The 18,202-nt window shown below is 36.5% G+C and overlaps 1 protein-coding gene across 1 annotated transcript; it reads right to left on the bottom strand.

Annotated features, from left to right (window-relative positions):
- Nucleotides 1–3,194: 3,194 nt before the first annotated feature.
- On the bottom strand, nucleotides 3,195–5,866 carry LOC137737822 (SCARECROW-LIKE protein 7-like). The gene is made up of 2 exons (XM_068477393.2): nucleotides 5,658–5,866; nucleotides 3,195–5,461 (listed from the first exon to the last, which is right to left on the bottom strand). Exon 2 carries the CDS (start codon nucleotides 5,432–5,434, stop codon nucleotides 3,623–3,625), a length of 1,812 nt encoding a protein of 603 aa, XP_068333494.2. The 5' UTR covers nucleotides 5,435–5,461; nucleotides 5,658–5,866; the 3' UTR covers nucleotides 3,195–3,622.
- Between the last annotated feature and the right edge of the window lie 12,336 nt (nucleotides 5,867–18,202).

Raw genomic sequence — 18,202 nt, 5'->3', positions numbered from 1 at the left:
AATAAATATGATTTGATAGGATGAGAGTCGTGCAACTGCAAACCAAAGCTGTTGGCTGTAAAGACTAGTCCCTTCAATCTTTGCACTATTCCATTACCTTTGTCTAAAATTTCCCACCTTTTAACCCCAACTAAAACAAGAACAAAAAAACACCCAAATCAAACTACTTAACTAGAACTTTACATATCGTCGTCAAAGTAAAAGATGTAAAATGTAAGATTTTCTACTCTAATGGTGGATTCAATCATCTTTAGCAGGATGCGAATTAATCGCAATTCTTTTTATTGTGCTCGCATATGGTATATTAATTTCCCAAGTCCATAGCAAAACCGTCAGTGTCCCTAAAATTAGGATAATAAGATACTAAAATTACACCGGTATGGTGTGAACCAAACTTTTACTAGTTGGTAATATAATATAACTTGAGCTTAATCAATGTGTGATTAGGTACACGCATTCTTTCAATATGTACATAATGAGTGAATATGTCTCGGAATAATATACATTACTATACACATGACATTTTCACAGCGAAATTGTGCCCCCAAATTTCTCAATGTTGGCCTCTTTCACTTGGCCATTTAGGAAAATTCACGTGTCATATCACAACATACCGAGTACTAACTCAACTCGTCAAATTAACCCAGTACTTGAATGGAAAAAGGCATTTCTAGAAGTGTTCCCTTTTTTTTCACCTTTTTTTTTTTTAACTGAAACGATCCGGTTTCATTGATAAGGAAGGGGGAATACAAAGACTCTTAACTGGAGTCACACTCTTCGAAATTTAGGTCACAAATTAAAATGTGCATCTAACCTGAACTGCAAAACGGGTTAAGCGACACCGTTGGCGTTGCGGCGAACAAGGGTAATACTAACATCCTATACAATGTGTCCAACGGACAATAGGATCGCAGAGGTACCCGCACCACTGTACAGATCGAACCACCATGGCCGTGAATCTCTTTCGATAATCAGGTTTTGAAATCCCCTCCTAGCCGCGAACGCCAACCCTTCTCGAACCACCATGGCCTCGGCTTGTAAGGGCTTGGTTGGTGGTGTTCTACAAGAACTGAAAAGAGATTCCATATAATGTGTATTGTAGTCCTTGAAATTTATTACTTCATAACTTTAACCAGAAAATGGTCCATAAATTTCACATTCAACTACTTATAACTAGGTTAACCAGTGCCCTAGCTGTCAATTTACCAAATCAGGCGGTCTTGGGGACAATTAGTGATGAACACATACCTAGTTTGAGCCACTAAGTATGCAATTTGCTGGACTAAATTGATTAGTTGGAAAAGATATAAACTTTTTTTATTTGTTTTACTTATAACGCGATATTTCAAATTATTCGAATTTATAAAGAGAAACAATCGTATTTGGGTACTACAGAATTGACACACTGCTTTAATCAACTCGCCGAGCTCACATTTGCTGAAAGATATGAAATTTAAGTTTGAAACAACCATTTGATCATTTCTCCCCACTTGTGAGAATGACATGTCAAATAGTAGTGGCAGGGTGGAGGGACTATAAGGGTCCATTTTTGCAATTCAAGAAGGGGTTTGTGTTATACAAGTAAACCGAGCGCAGAGATTGACAGAGACTTATACCAAACCCCACATTTGTGTTTTTAGCAAAAATTAGACCCTAACTTAAGGCAAAATGAAGTTTCTATAAACTCAAATATTTCCTTTTACAATTGAGTCCTGAGTTGTCACAATCGCTCGGACCATAAGCAGCAGCATTATATATCATGCAGTCCACTGCATTCCTTGTCATGCTTTTGGCCCCATTGATTTTGTACACTGAACACGAAAGGTAATGCTTCTCCTCCCCAGCTTGTTTAATCCTTCTCGAGAGAGAGAGAGAGAGAGGGATTGATCGGAGAGTGAAAGGGACCGCCATTAATATCACAATCGAGAAGAAAACTTGGTCCCATGGATTTGAAGTTTGAAGTTCAAGTCATTGTCTTTGGGGCTGGTTTAAGGAAATTGATTACGAAACCCTAATAAAGCAACAGCCTTTGAATATGGAAAGGTTTCATCTGCAGAAGAAAAAAGATTTTTATGGCAGATTGATTTTGCTTACAGGTCGCCCTCCTCAGAAGGCGACTTTACATTCACAACCTGGTAAATATTGAAGCAATTAAAACTGTCAGATTTGATCATTTACTCCTTCTGCAAGTCAGAAAAATGAAAAATCTGATGCCTTACGCATATGCGTTGAAAAACGTGGACACCAGTTAAAGAATTTGAAGGAGGCAAAATATTGAGCCTACTCACTACTGTGAGAGGGAGACTTACCTTGTATCTCAAATTAATTAGCAATTCTACGTGAGAAAGTTATGACACATGGCATTTCAGTGTGTATCAGGGTTTAGGGTGGTGTTAGTTCAGGACACCACTACAAACGCAATACCATCTTTTGATAATATGGCATGAATAATACTTGCATTCCTGTAAAGGGATAAACTCATTTCCCTACTTGCAAATAACGTATGATTACATAGACATTTCAATTTCATAATTGGAACTATTAAATCTCTTGATCTTCATTTGAATGTCATATATATATATATATATATATATATATATATATATATAACTATTTGAATCGAATATCGTTTAACTTCAGTCATTCAAATGTATTAAATAAATCAACATTGTAGGTACCAAATAATACATTCATTATGAATCGTTGATTTATTTCACACATATAAATGACTCAACGATACTCGATTGAATGAATTTTTTTAAAAATGATCTTCAAATGAAGATCAGATGATTGAACGGATCCGCGTATGAAAGTTTTACGGTGCAGATTCGTTTGCAACTAATAATAAAATAATTAAGATCTATAGTCATGTATTTCGGTGTATAATAGGCCCCCAATGTATCATGTAAAATCCAGCAAGTTATCACCACAGTAGTGTATCGGTGTTGTCATCATCTCCTAGTCTTGAATTGAATAAATCAAACGAAATAAAGAACAGAAACAATCTTATTAAAAAGTACAGAACGAGAAAACAGGAGTGAATAATCCAACAAATTATCATCACAGTAGTGTATCGGTGTTATCATCTTCTAGTCATGAATTGAATTGAATAAATCAAACAAAAGAAAGAAGAGATACAATCTTAATAAAACGTAGAGAACGAGAAAACAGGAGTGAAAAGCACTACCCAAGAATTAAGCTGAAATTAAATGAAAACTAAACTCAATATCAAGATTCAAATTTACAAACAGAATTACAGACAACAAAGGGGGCAGAACCTTTTTACCCCTCCATTTTTCAATGCCATTTTTCTTTTTTTTACAATTAGTCATATTTCAGTCTCAGACCTGTAACCAAGAAAGCCAAAAAACGGAGGAAGTTGAGAAAAACTAGTACCAAACTACAAAATTAACAAGCAATTTGTGACCCAAAAAGCTCAAAATTAACACTGATGGATGGTAATTACTAATCCTAAGTTTGTCACTGAGGCAGAGTCTTGAGTTTCATATCTGATTGCCGTCAATGGCTGTCAATGGCGTACTGAAACCAACAGGCTCCCGCCCAGTTATAAAAGACCTGGCGAAAACCCGATAACCCGATTCCGAAATCGAAGCAAAAGCCATTAACGCCATGAAGAAACTGTGAACAGGGGAACTTCACTCCAGGATAGAGAGAGAAACCCAGGTGGAGATTCCTTTAGAGAATACAAAGAACTGTAATTGTAGTTCCAGAGCAGGATTTTAGCTTGGCTGACGGAGTAATGGCTGAGGGCTACCGGCTCAAAACCGGAGCTTTCCATCAGATACTTCCACTGCTCCTTGTCTTCGAACCGTTCTCGTTTGGTTCCCGATTGTTCGGGCCCGACCAAACCGCCAATTCGTCGACCCAGTAAAAGCCTCTCCACTTTCAGCCGCTCCGGCGAGTCTCGGGTCATGTTCGGCTCCAACGATTCGAACAGCGCAGTGTAGTACTTCAATGCGTTCTTGAACCGGCTGGCGAATTCGACCCGGTTCAAATTCGCTTCGTACTCGCCCAAAGTCACAATCTGCGGGTTCAGAGACTTGGCCAGCTTCAGAGCAGAATGAACCGCTGTTGGTTTCTCGTCAAGCAGGTTGTACAATTGGAGCATGAAGTTCACAGCCAAGGCCTCGTCCGGTTCGAACCGGAAGCACGACTCGTCAAGCTCGTTTACCGGAGTCAGAATCGGTTCGAACTCAAAGTTCAGCTCCAGAAGCTTCGCGAACTCTCGGAGTCGATTTCCAGTGGCGAATAGCGAGGCCGCTGGAGAATCCCCAAGTGAAGGAGCGGGTATGCCGGAGATCCGAATACTGACGGGTTTTCCGGTGGACCGGGTGGCGAGGGCCTGCAGCAGCGCCGCCCATTGGACCCCTTGGACAATTCCGAAGTCGACTATGTGGATCTTGGTAGCTCTCTCCGTCGCTTCGAGTATCGCTTGGTTCGCCGTCAAATGGGCAAACTTGGAATACGGACAGGCATCGTTTAAGGCCTTGTATGACAGCGTGAAGTCCTCGCAGGGAGTGTCGTACCCCGTCGTAAAGCTCTTCTCTGATTGCAGAACTGACACTCTGCTGTGCAGCGCTTCGGCGAAGTAAAAGGCGACTCTTTCGGTTGGATCTCCGTGGTCTGAGACCGATTCCCTGAGTCGAATCAGTGATTTGACGGCGCGGTCAGTGTCCGACTCGGTGAGCCTGGCGCAGTCGAGTAGGGCTTTAAGTAGCGGCGGTGCTGACTCAATCTCGGGCGACCCTAACGACACCCCGACAGCGTCGTTTTTGAGAGAAGGATGGTCTGCTGATTTGGATTCTTTAATCGAAACCTGGTGTAGCTGTTGTGGCGGCGGTGGAGTCCACGTTGGCAATTGGTTCTGGGTTTCGGAGAATACGACTCTGTTGAGATCGGACGGCGGAGAGCAAGTGTTGCTGAGCCGACTCGGGCAGTGGGGTTGAAACGGATCGGCGCCATAGAGACCGAAATCAGCATTGTTCCCCTGCCACGTGTCGCAAGCATAAGGCAGGTTGGAACTATCCGTTGAATCCCCACCGCCTATTATGCTATCCATCCACTCGTCCGAGTCAAACTCGGCCGCTCCACCGCCGCCCAAATCAGAGAACCTAAACCCAGCGGCGTGGTGATCCAAGTTAGGAAACGGAAACCCAGGCTCCCCACCGGCGTCGGAACCTCCCGGCATCTGAAACGGGTCGGAAAACCCCGACCCAGTTAGCCCGAAGCCCAGATTGGGGCTTTGAGCGAGAGTGTGGTGGGTGTTGTTGGGCCATGGAGTGAGGGAGAAAGCACCGAGCGGCTGCTGCTGGTGGTGCTGTTGCTGCTGCTGCTGCTCCTGCTGCTGCTTCTGCTGGATGACTTGCTGGGCAATCGCCATTAGATTTCCACTGTCCGCACACATATATGCCATTCTCCGGCCGAATCGAACCGGAAATCACTGCACTCACATTACAACAACAAAAACCCAGGATCAGAAAATAGTAGCAGGAAAGTGAGTTCGAGAGTGAAAGATTGAGACTTTATAGAGTGAGAGACGGAGTGAGAAGGGGAGAAAGAGAGAGAGAGAGAGACAGACAGAGAGAGGTGTAGAGAGAGAGAGAGAGAGAGAGAGAAAGAGAGAGAGGTGTACATACACAACTGGAGGTCCAGAAACAACGGGATCACAACTTGAATTTTGCTGAGAAGAGAGAGAGAGGAGGGAGAGAGAGGACAGTGTAATACAAAGTGTGGAGTGCGTAGAATGGCTTCGTTTTTTATTTTTATTATTATTTGATAATAATAATATAATGAAGGGTTGGAGGTGAAGCGAAAATCTCAAAAGAGAGTACTTCTCATCTTCCCCAAAGGGAATTTAGCGTTTCAAGTTATTAGCACCTTTAAAGGATATGTTAAATTTTAAACATCAAAATAATAGTTGATAACTTATATGACAATTTAACATTTTGTACAATATTTTGTTTTATCCGATATGTCAAATAATAATATCATTTAATAAATTTTTTATCTTTTTGTAAAGCCCAATGATTAAAGCAACCAATCCAATATTTCAAAAATATAATAGCATTTATTATATATTATATTAATTTATTAAAATATCATTTAATAAATTTGACATCTAGCGTCAAATTTAACAACAAAAATTTTTGCCTTCAAATGACTCAGCGTCACTTAAGAAACTGAAGGCTTGTTTGGAGAGAGTTTGGAGAGAGTTTGATGCCATTTTTTATTGTTGTATACCTATGCGGCAATTATGACATCTCCTTTGGAGATGCTCTTAATCTGTATTTTCCACAAATATCTTATTTTTAACAATACATAGTATTTACATTAACGGAGTGGAGAAGTAAGCAAAGCTTTATAATGAGTTTGTCAAAATAATGTAGTTTAACTTCGTTTTTAGTGAGAATCAAATGTAAACCTCTCACTTATAAGTAAAAAAGGAATAACAGTAAACCGTAGTAGTAAGTGTCTTGAAAATACACCATAGACAATTAAAACGATAGGAAGATACACCATGCATGAAGTAATTTTTCTTGAGTGCCTATGTGTATTATAGTATCAACACATGTCTTCACTTATTTCACTTGATCAAATTTAATCGTCAAATATATTCAACGCACATTTCTTATAGGTACTAAAGAAAAATTGCAACTCAAGCTTTGAAGATGTGATTTTTATATTTTAGGCCATCTCCAACCGAGGGCTTGTCAGAGGGCTCATTTTAGCCCTCTAGCCCTCTAAGATATTAATATTTTAATAAATAATACATGATTATATTTGCCTCCGTCTCTAACCGAGAGCCATAAGGCCAAACATAATTTATTATTTAAATTTAAAAACTACAACAACTTAATTTTAAAAACTACAATGGTAACTGGGCCAAAAAATTAACAAAATCAGAACTTAAATTTAATGAATGGTTTAGGTATTTATAGGGAAAAAAATAGAATTTTTAAGAATTTAAAAAAAAAAAATTTGGCCCAAAAAAAAATTTGAATCCAACAGCAAGCTGACTAGCCGTTGGATTCAAATTTTTGTTTAAGCATTACTATCGACTATAACCAACATGATTTTTTGAATTTCTGGCTAGCCTTGGGGTGGCTGCATGCGGCCAGCCCTTTGGCCCTTTCAGATTCCGTAGGGCCCACAAGCCTTTTGGCCTAGCCCTCGATTGAAGATAGTTTTTCGGCTATTTTCGGCCCTTTGACCCTCTGGACCATTTGGTTGGAGATGGCCTTAATGTTTAATAAATGATAAGATAATTACATTAAATTAATTTAAATTGAAAGAAAATTTTAAACTTAAAGTATATATTTGTGACATCCCACATCGTCCAGGAGAGTGATCTTTATATGTATATTCCCATCTCTACCTAGCACGAGGCCTTTTGGGAGCTCACTGGCTTTGGGTTCCGTAGGAACTCCGAAGTTAAGCGAGAAGGGGGCTAGAGCAATCCCATGATGGGTGACCCACTGGGAAGTTGCTCGTGAGTTCCCAAAAACAAAACCGTGAGGGAATGGTAAGCCTAAAGCGGACAATATCGTGCTACGGTGGTGGAGCGGGCCCGGGAAGTGATTCGCCCCGGGCCGGGATGTAACAATTTGGTATCAGAGCCTAACCCTGGTCGCGTGTGTGCCGACGAGGACGTCGGGCCCCTAAGGTGGGTGGATTGTGACATCCCACATCGCCCAAGAGAGTGATCTTTATATGTATATTCCCATCTCTACCTAGCACGAGGCCTTTTGGGAGCTCACTGGCTTTAGGTTTCGTAGGAACTCCTAAGTTAAGCGAGAAGGGGGCTAGAGCAATCTCATGATGGGTGACCCACTGGGAAGTTGCTCGTGAGTTCCCAAAAACAAAACCGTAAGGGAATGGTAAGCCCAAAATGAACAATATCGTGTTACGGTGGTGGAGCGGACCCAGAAAGTGATTCGCCCCGGGATGTCACAATATTGAAGCAAACTCCTAGAGATTATTAGATTGGATCTTCGTTTGATTAAATGTTGGATTACGTCTTGATACTTTGGTCATATTTTTCCAAATTGCCCTCCGTTGTTCGTTAAGAGTCACTACTACTATATTATTGATGTCATAAGTCAAAATAATGAACGTCGTATGAATTAAATTTAATAAAAGAAAGTAACAATGGCTTCATGCTGCACGATTTGATGTTCTGTTCAAATTTATTCTAATATCCTCTGTCATATCACTCGTTTTACTCTCAATTCTAAATGGCACTAATCTATGCATAAAAAAATATTTAGGGACACGTAGCGCATGTGATAAAAAAGATCTTGCGCATGTGAAAATACTTGTAAACATGCCAGTAAATAATAACAGTAATTAGGGATATCTTGAGAAAGATAAGTAAAGTTTTTTCTTATTGTGCCAATCAAATAAGGGAAAATAACTAAAATTATATTTAGAATTAAGTACCAAAACCACCTAACATTTTAGTGTCATTTCAAATTAGTCTCAACCTTTGTAAACATTCCAAATAAGTCCTCAACCTATTGAAAATGACACATCCATTAAACCCCAGTTAAAAATCTATTTGATTAATTAAGCTTACTTTGTCTTTAAAATCAATAGAAGGTGATGGAAGCATTAGCCTCCACCAACTAACGATTACCACTGCTCCCATCAGGCCATCACCTCCAAACCTAACACAAAGCCGCCAACTCCACCCTACAACTCAAGCCGCGACCATTGAGGAGAAAGTCATAGAGGTTGCTGAATTAGTTTGGAAGCTTTATGAGTTGAGAATTGGTGAATGAGAAAATAACATGAGCAGAAACAAGCTCATTGAAACTGTATCTGAATTCTTAACTCTCTTTTTTGTTAAGATATTGCCCTCCTAATGTAATTTAATTTGAGTCTATCTTTTCAAGTCAACACATATTTGATCATTGGGTTCCATAATATATAATCTATGTTTGAATTTAGTTCTTGAGGCAACTAATATTAATATTGTTCATGATATACCTAGTTAATCCTTATATTTATTGGCTACTTTTCCATGACCAACCACGGGAATTAAATGATCAATTTCTCATCCGTTAATAAGAAATAACATGACGATTAATTTCATATATGTATATTTTTTTTAGAAAAAATCATATCCAGATCTCTTTCACCAAGATCATTGAATAAAGTGATTCGAGTTTGAAATTTCATCCAACAACCCATGTGTTTTAATTCCTTAAAAGTTATAATAATTTTTTATCGTTGGATGAAATTTATAAAATTTGAATCACTTGATTCAGTAACCTTGATAGAAGAGATCCGGAGATAACCTCTTCTCTATTTTTTTGGAGTAAAATTTTCTTAAAGCTGTGCTTAACATCCCTTCCAAATGGAAACAGTGTGGGACTTACCAAATATAAAGAAGTAAAAAATAATAACTCACGAGGGAAAACCCTACTAAAAAGTTAGAAACCTAGACCCTCTCTTTCCTGCGCTCCTTCTCATTTTCCCCTACCTGACGTGGCGGCCATATGAGCGTGGGACCCGGTTACTCAAATATGATAACGGCATCTCAGAACGTCCACGTGTTAAATTTATTTTATTGCTTCCGATGTGTTCGAGAGAGGTTTTAACGTGTGCCGTTACGTTAAGTGACAAGAAGCAATTAGCTAGAAAATAATTTCAATTAATTGTATTATGGCAATGTTGCACCGTATCGTGTTTTCGTCGTACTAAAATTTGTTCAGTTGGAAACTTAACCCCCACGGGCCACTCAATTTTGAAACGGCGCGACTGTGTCACCGTCTGGGAATGACGTCACCGCGGGTGATCATTTTCGGAAAAGGTAAGCAAATCCTGACCGCTGGTTTGACTGACTTGCACACAAACAGAAATGTTCGGCGAAACCTGTCAACTTCATTTCTTGTTGCCTGATATGTCTATGCAGTTGGCGCATCGTACGACATTCAAGTGATGCAATTACTGTCGTCTGTCGTGTGCCACTGACACGTGGGGTCAAAAATTAAAATTTGAAGCGGTGCTGTGACTGGTGAGTTTTAGATTACAGTTTAATGGTTCATTAGATTAGATTAGATTTACTTGTCACTATCTTATTCATTGCCAATTGCCTATTTGACATCTCTTTTAATGAAGATGAAATAAATGGCGTACCAAATGCTTCCATTTTTATAGAATAAAAAAGTGGAATTTTAATTAGGTTTTTCTTGAATATATTATTGACATTTTAAAATTTTAATTGTGTTACATTTTAAAATTAGTTAAGAATGTAATTGTGTAAATTTTATGTATAAAATTCTACAATATTTTTTAGATAATTTCCTGACAATCAGTTAAGAATGTAGTTGTGTAAATTCCTTGTATAAGATTCTACAATATCTTTTAGATAGTTTCCTTACGTGATTATATTTCTTGGGGAGCAAGTTTATCTCTCTCTGATTACTATAAGTAAAATCACAAGACATGAGAAATAACATACAAAATTTCTCAAGTCATTCTCTATCTATCCCTTACTCTTTTTGTCGCACCCCTTCAGTAAAATAGGCCACAATACGTTATCAGCACGCTCTTGATGCTATTCTAAGGAATTTAAGGTTTTTGCTACAAACTCGTTCACAAGATTCATCATCGCAATCCAGATTCTTCTAAAATAGTTATCGATATTTTTTCAGCCTGATTGCATGAGATATTCACCATTGGGCAACTACAATTTTTTATTACCGAAATATATTTTACTAAAATTATTATTTGCAATTATATTGTATTACTGCTATTATAATTATGCTAAATCGAGTCGTCAAGCCGTTGATCTCCCACGAGGATACACGTACCTAACAAACATTGAGTTAACAAACCCACAAGGTGTGTCATCTTGAACGACGATTGAACACTTATGTTGGATGACCCTGTACATCGGCAGATAGCTAATCAATATGTATGTGGCCTGAAGTACGACATATCATTCGGTTCGTAGGATTCACTTCCCTATAAAAGGAAGAATATGACATAAAACAAATCCATACTCGATCACTGTCTCAATCATTTCCATCTCATAAGATTAGTCTGAATTAATATTGAAACGTGAAGTTGTTGGTTCAGTATACTAGTTTGGGTGAGATTTGGAATTGGAATGAGATTATAATCGATGATGTTCAATTATATGGAAGCTACCGACATAAATGAAAAATGATGATATTAAACCTGTTTTGTTGATTAGTGACAAGTATAACTGATTTGCCAACTGAAATTACAATCCAAGTCGAATTAGATTCCTTATCAAAGTGTGTTTGGACCTGTTGTCCCTACACTGCCTAAGGTAACCTTATCGTGTTACAAATAGGAAAGGACGCATAATGAGATGAATGAAATAGTGCAGTGTAATGCATGCTTTGTGGCTTGACCTAAGGTTCAAGCATTGTTCTGGTGGTATTCTGGTTCACCAGTTGAAGTACATTGAGAAGGTGTTGTTCTGAGTACACCAATGATCGTCTATACGGTAGATTCAAATGTAGAGCCTTGAAGAGGTTGTGGAACCCGAAGTTCCATATCTAAGTTTAACTTTACGCTTTGTTGTACTTACCTCGTTGCATTAGACATGACATCTCTTTAACTATTAATATATTTGTAAATATATTTATACATCATCACACGAAGAACAAATGCACCATTTACTGTAGTAATTACGTACTCAAAGGGGAGTGTTGCAATCTTAAATTAGTTAGGAATGTGATTTTGTAAATCCTAAGTAGACTGATTATGTATGGGATTCTACAATATCTTTTAGATAGTTTCCTGATTGTGATTGTATTCCTTGGGGAGTAAGTTTCTCTCCCTTATTAATATAAACAAAGGCACAAGGCATGAGGAATAACACAAAATTCCTCAAGCCATTATCCATCTCTCTCTTTCTTTCTTTGTTGCACCCCACCAATAAAAAAGGCCACAATATTTGAAGAATGACTATTTTCTTTTCTGAATATAAAAAGTTTAAAATGTACAATTAAATTTTTAGAATGCGAATAACAATTATGTTCTTTGATGGCTATGGATATATGGCAACTTAATAAAAATTTATCAATTTTTTTGGGGTAGATAAACTTTTCTTTAAATTATTTTTTAGGGCAATGTACTAATCAAATTTAAATTAGGGGAAGTTCAAGTAGTTCTAGTCAAATTTTTGTTAAATTATTATTATTATCAAAACGGATGGTTCGAAACTATAACACTAAGACTTATTTTTAGTTACACTCCTTAGAACTTTATTTTGATCTCACTTTGTCCCTATAACTCAAAAGTCACCACTTTACTTTCTAAAACTTAAAATTCGTTCCCCTTTGACTTGTGAACTATCTCTTTCCCTGAAACTTACAGGTCGTCTTTTGAAACATACTTGGGACCCAACAACAAATAAGATTATGTCACATGTGCAATAAATTTGATTATAAATCCCCATTATGCCACATTCAACAATTAGAGAATATTGAATTTAAAAGGAATTGAAGAGATGAAAAAAAAAATTGATTAGCCTGGTGAACCCAAATCTAACCTTCATAACTAATTAACAGATCTAAACAATGTGGAGCAAATTTTGAGTTTTATAGGGATGAATTTAAGGTTTTAGGGGGCAAAATGAGATCAAAATCGAGTTCCAATGGGCAAAGTGGAGCGAACTTTGAGTTTCAGGAGTAAGCGACGACTTTTGAGTTACAAGGAGTAAAGTGAGATTAAAATCGACTTCCAAGGGGCGTAGCTAAAAATAAGCCTAACATTAATTTAGGAGACGAGAGTTCTAAACTTCGAATGCATGAGTACAATCCCGACACCATATGCATTGGGATATTAGACAACATGCAAAATAAAAACTTTGCAATTGAGAAATAGTAATTAACGCTAAGTCATCAAATAATTTATATATAGTAGCACGTTGCAGTTATTTTAGTTAGATATGGCAGTGTGCCTCTCCTTGTAACGTGTTTGGTTTGTTCTCATGAATTATGGTTATCAAAATATAATTTCTTTATTGAGTCCTTTTGATTTAAGATGGTTTTAATAATTCACAGGTTTTTTCAACAAAATTTCTACCTCAATGCCCGCGAATGAAATTTAACTCTATTTCAACTTTAGGCCATATTTTAAAAATTAGTAAAAATGTAAATAAAATTAGTGACCGAGGTCCTAGTGAAGTAATTTCACCTGGGTCAAGAGATAAAAAGTGAGTCAAGGCCCAAGGGGGGGGTGATTTTGGATAAAAGGTTAGAGATAAGGTGAAAAAGTAACAAAGAAAATGGAAAGGTAAAAATTTGGAGTGGGCTTTTTTTCAATGGGAAAAGTGGGGAGGAGACTCGCAAGATTGGGGTCCGTTCTTTTTGGGCGGTCATGGCCCACAGTAAACCAGTGGGCCCCACGTGTCAAGGACTGGTGAGCAAAAGTGTTACCATTGGGGCCCCACCTGGACAATTTAAAACCAACCAAGATGCAACAACTGAGAAAAAGCAACGGTGCAGGAAAGTTTGACAGGGAACAAAGAGCAACGGGCAAACAAACAAAAATCTAGACGACTGACTCACAGAAAGCAACGTCACGGTGGTGGTGGACCGGTGGCGGTGGTGGTGGTGGTGGTGGTGGTCTCTACCACACTCAGATGTTTTGTTGTGTTACGTTTCATAAAATATGCAATTGAACAAACCACCGCAACCAGTTCCATTGGAGAATCTTGAGACATATGATCATGGTGCAAGTCAAGGGGTTCATCATTTTGAAATGTATTTTTGTTGGAAAATAATATCAAGTGTTTACTATTTTTGGCATGTATAGAAGATATGTAGTTGGGTTTCGATTTCCCACTATCGCAATGCTGATTTGGCGAGTATTATTACGGTAAGTCAATCACGCATGAGTGATTTTTAATCACACATGGATGTCATTTCCAGTTTATAAAACCTAGAACCACATGAATATCATTTCTAGATGTTCACGCCAATTTGAAGAAATTAGCCCATTTTACTTCATAACTTCTAAAACAATATCACTCAGTCATCTATACATAATGGACGAATAAAAAAAAAAAAAAAACCCAGAATAACACCTAATAAAAATTTCTACTTGCACCTCTGACGACAACGTAACGAAACCCTAATGAGGATGAAGCCAAAGTAGGGGTGGTTAAAAAGTTGAGGTCAACAAAATAAGTTGATTTTAGTGATGATGATCGCATGTAATTAGGATGTGGATTTGAGGTGTTTCAGCTGGGAAAGCATGTAAAAGAAGCCTTTTTCCCCTCTAAATTAAAGATTAGCAGTTAATATTATAAAAGCAAAGTGGACAAGATTAGTCCGCCGTCACTAAATGGGTGATTAGACAATAAATCAAAGCAATCCATTGCTTGCTTTTCTTTGTTAACTTGAAATAGGCCCCACAACTTATATATCCACCTTACCACTTTTCTTTTCTCCTTCTTCTTTTCACACCTTTAATTTAAGATAACCCAAGTTCTTAAATTACTAATTAAGGGTGTGAGAATTGAACAAAAACATAAAGTTTGATTGACATAGTATACGTAAATATTCTATTCGTCTTCAGGTGATTAAGAATTGCATTGTCACTTCTTTTCTCCTAGATATTATGGTGGAGAGCAAGTAGATATATATTTTTAAAATATTTTAATCTCAACTTTTAATGTTAAATTTCAAATTAAATAATCAAGTGACCAAAACAACGAGGGTCATAACATATAGACTTTCATGAATTTACTCAAAATCCCAAAATTTCTTGTATGCACGAAAGTTATGCGTAAAAGTGTTTTTCACAACTTTTAGAGTGCATGAAAGTTCAACGGTATACATTTGAAGCATACGAATCAATGTTTTCGAATCCGGATCCTCGTCGGATCCTCTTTGTGAGGATCCTGATAATCCATGAATCATATTCGTTCATCGTACATCGTGCGGTCTGAAATTATTTTAAATATTTTATTTAAAATTACAAACAGTATCTGACAAAAACTGATCGTACGATGTACAATAAACGGACACAATTTACAAATCTTCAAGATCCTCACCAAAAGGATATGGAGAAGATCCTGTTGGGATGATGATGTGTACAATAACTTTTCCCAAGAAACGGTATACATGAATCAATGTTTTTATCGAAATTATTTCATGACTTGTACAATAATTTCTTTTTTAAGAAACGCTATACATGTGACACATATGAATCAATATTTTCATGGATATTGGATATTGTATCGTGACGCATGGCTACTCCCTTTTTCCAATTTGAAGAAACAGTGATTCTTTAGTGGTAGATTGATTTGATTACCGACTGATTTAGCAAATAATCATCATTAAAGCATTTACTTCATGGAATTAAAATGTGTTAGAAAAAAGACTACAAATCATCAAAAGCAAATTAATATTGCCTAAATATTTCTAAATTGGCAATTTGATCAGTTGAATAGGAGTTAATTGTACAGTTGAATCAGACTGACGCAACTTCAGAAAAATGTCAGTAGCTTAGGACATAAAAGGTGGTAATTAAATCAATACTAATTAGGGTTAATTAGCTTTATTAATTAGAAAATTAAAGTACAAGCAATTTATATATTTAGCTTGGTCAACAATCTGATTAAGATCCAGCACTGAAATAGTACTTGAAAGCATAAAAAAATATAAATAGGTACTGTTTAGTAGCAGCTGGGAGACTCTTGCCAGCCTGAGATAGTTGAATGTTTTGGAAGTTCAGTTGAAAGCGAAAGCAATAGCCACTAAACACGTATTTCTACTTTTTAATCACTTGAATATTTTACCATGACGAATTTAGGATTTGAAGCTTGCAAAAAAAAAAAAAAAACGATTTATTCACTTCGTGTTATGCACATAATCAATAAATATTATCATATGTCGAAATAATTTGATGAGTGATATAAAGAGAACTTGTCAAGTGTTATCAATACAACATGTCAATATATGCCTAGTATACATTAAATTAAACATTTAACTAACACACAAAAAACCGGTACCAAATATTCAGAAGATTCTCAAAAGATATTCACATGTATATTTTCAACACTCGTGTGGTCCTAGACCACCTTAATTCCTATTTCCATCCACCCCTGCATGTAGTATATATAGATATATAATATATTACGAGAGACTTTGTAGTGGAACTATTCAAGATAAGTAGAATTTAACTTGACGAGGTTTGCAATGCGGAACAGGTAGTTTATATTTCATAAACATGTCTGTTGCATGATATTTTGTATTCTTTATGTATTAAAAGCCTAGACGTTACACTGAATCACAAATAAAAACTCGGGAGGCGATCGATGACTTGTAAGTGTTTGGTCATAATATTATATTTGGTCTTAGTTTAGGTGAGTAGTGGTGAATGGGGTTGGTAAGAATGAATATTTAATGCTGGTTGATGTGCGATCATCTACTACTTGACTACTTTGTCTAATAATTCAAGCGGCCTGTAAACCTCTTTTAATTTAAACAATTAACTTCTCTTTTTACAAATTTAGGATATAAACATTTCAAGTCTTTTTGTGGTCCACCAAAATCCCAATACACAAGAGTGCGCAATCGATCAAATTCGTGTAGGCATAAGAAGAATAAGTTATACACGAATTATTAAAAGTGAAAATTTTGCATTGTGCGCAAGGATGGAGTTTGAGATTTTTTTGAATGAGGCATTAAACCAAAAATTTATTAAGAGAAATGAAATGAAATCCACACATATCTTTTATCCTTTTACGCACACCTATGTTTATTTTGTTCATTGATATTTTTTATTTATTTAATTCAATGGCTAAAAATTCACATGAGAGAAAGTGAATGTGTGAAAGTTGATATTACATGTACTATTTTTCCTTTTTAGACCAATGTGAGTGAGGGCATCTGGCCCCAGTGAGTATATGGTGGCTCTGTTTTTTTGATTGTGCGTGATAAATAATGAATTTCATAACTTTCGATCCGATGCGTAATATAAGGCTTACAATGTAGAAAATTGACTAATTTCGAAGTTGTATTTTTCTCTGCGTTTCTATTCCATTTGTCTTGACTCATGACAAGTTATAAATTCTAATCCTATCATACGAGAGTTACTTAGAATTATGTTTATATAGACCCTAAAATAATACAATACTTTTTTTTTCAATCACGTTCTTTAAAATAAAGGAATTTTAACGAAAAATTCACAGTACTGTTCATTTTAACGAAAAACAACATTTTTACTCTAAAAAGTCAATCATGGTACTATTCACTTTACCCTTTATTTTGTCATTATCGTTAAAATTCAAAATTTTGAAACCATTTTCATTCGTTTTCTCTTAAAATAATGACACTTGCTTAGTCTTATAATATGATAAACCGTATATACGACTTGCCTAAACAAATCAAATCCAAACAGAAGGTTACATTAAATTAGGCACCTAACGTCACAATCATTGGACAATAAAACGCCGTCCATACACCAAGTGGGTTACATAATTGAAGCCGTTATTCAAATTAGTGACTGTGGTCATGATGACTAATGAGTACTTGGTTTTATATTACAAATGATACAATTAGAAACAAAATTATGAGAAGACATCAACCAGTACTACGATTCAATAGTATTATTCTTCATTCGTAAATAAGAAATTTCATATTCAACTCACGATCTTACACAAATAAAAAGATATATATCATTTGTGTCCAGTTAAATATTAAGTTATAACTGACCTATTATTATTATTTTTGACACACAATATTATGAGCAAATATTTGTTCTCGTAAAATAAAATATCGTTATATAAAATAAATGAGTGAGTAATTATTTGATTTGGTTAAGGGGCACAGTGTCTCCCACTAATATATGTATAAAAAAGAAGTCATGTAGTCATATTGTATCAACGTCTCTCTCATCAGTCCATTAGTCCAACTAAAAAGCCACTAGTGTCGCCTACTTGTTACTAAACTCACTCCCTCCCTCCCTCCCATATTATTATATTACCATTACCATGCACATTAGAAATGCCAATGAAGCTGTATGTTTGGATCAACACACCAATTCATTGCAAATTTGACTCCCAAAAGACGAACCCTTGTCTTTCATGCTTATTGTTCATTGTACCGTTTGTGAATGCTTACGTAGATAGAATTTCAGCTCATAAGTGCTTTTACAAGAAGCACGTTAAAATGCTGAATAAAGTGTT

This window comes from Pyrus communis, chromosome 15 (assembly GCF_041283825.1).
Source record: "Pyrus communis isolate YQ-2024b chromosome 15, ASM4128382v1, whole genome shotgun sequence".
Classification (NCBI taxonomy): Eukaryota; Viridiplantae; Streptophyta; class Magnoliopsida; order Rosales; family Rosaceae; genus Pyrus; species Pyrus communis.
The sequence above is the reverse complement of the archived record's forward strand: the minus strand, read 5'-3'. Positions and strand labels throughout refer to the sequence as shown.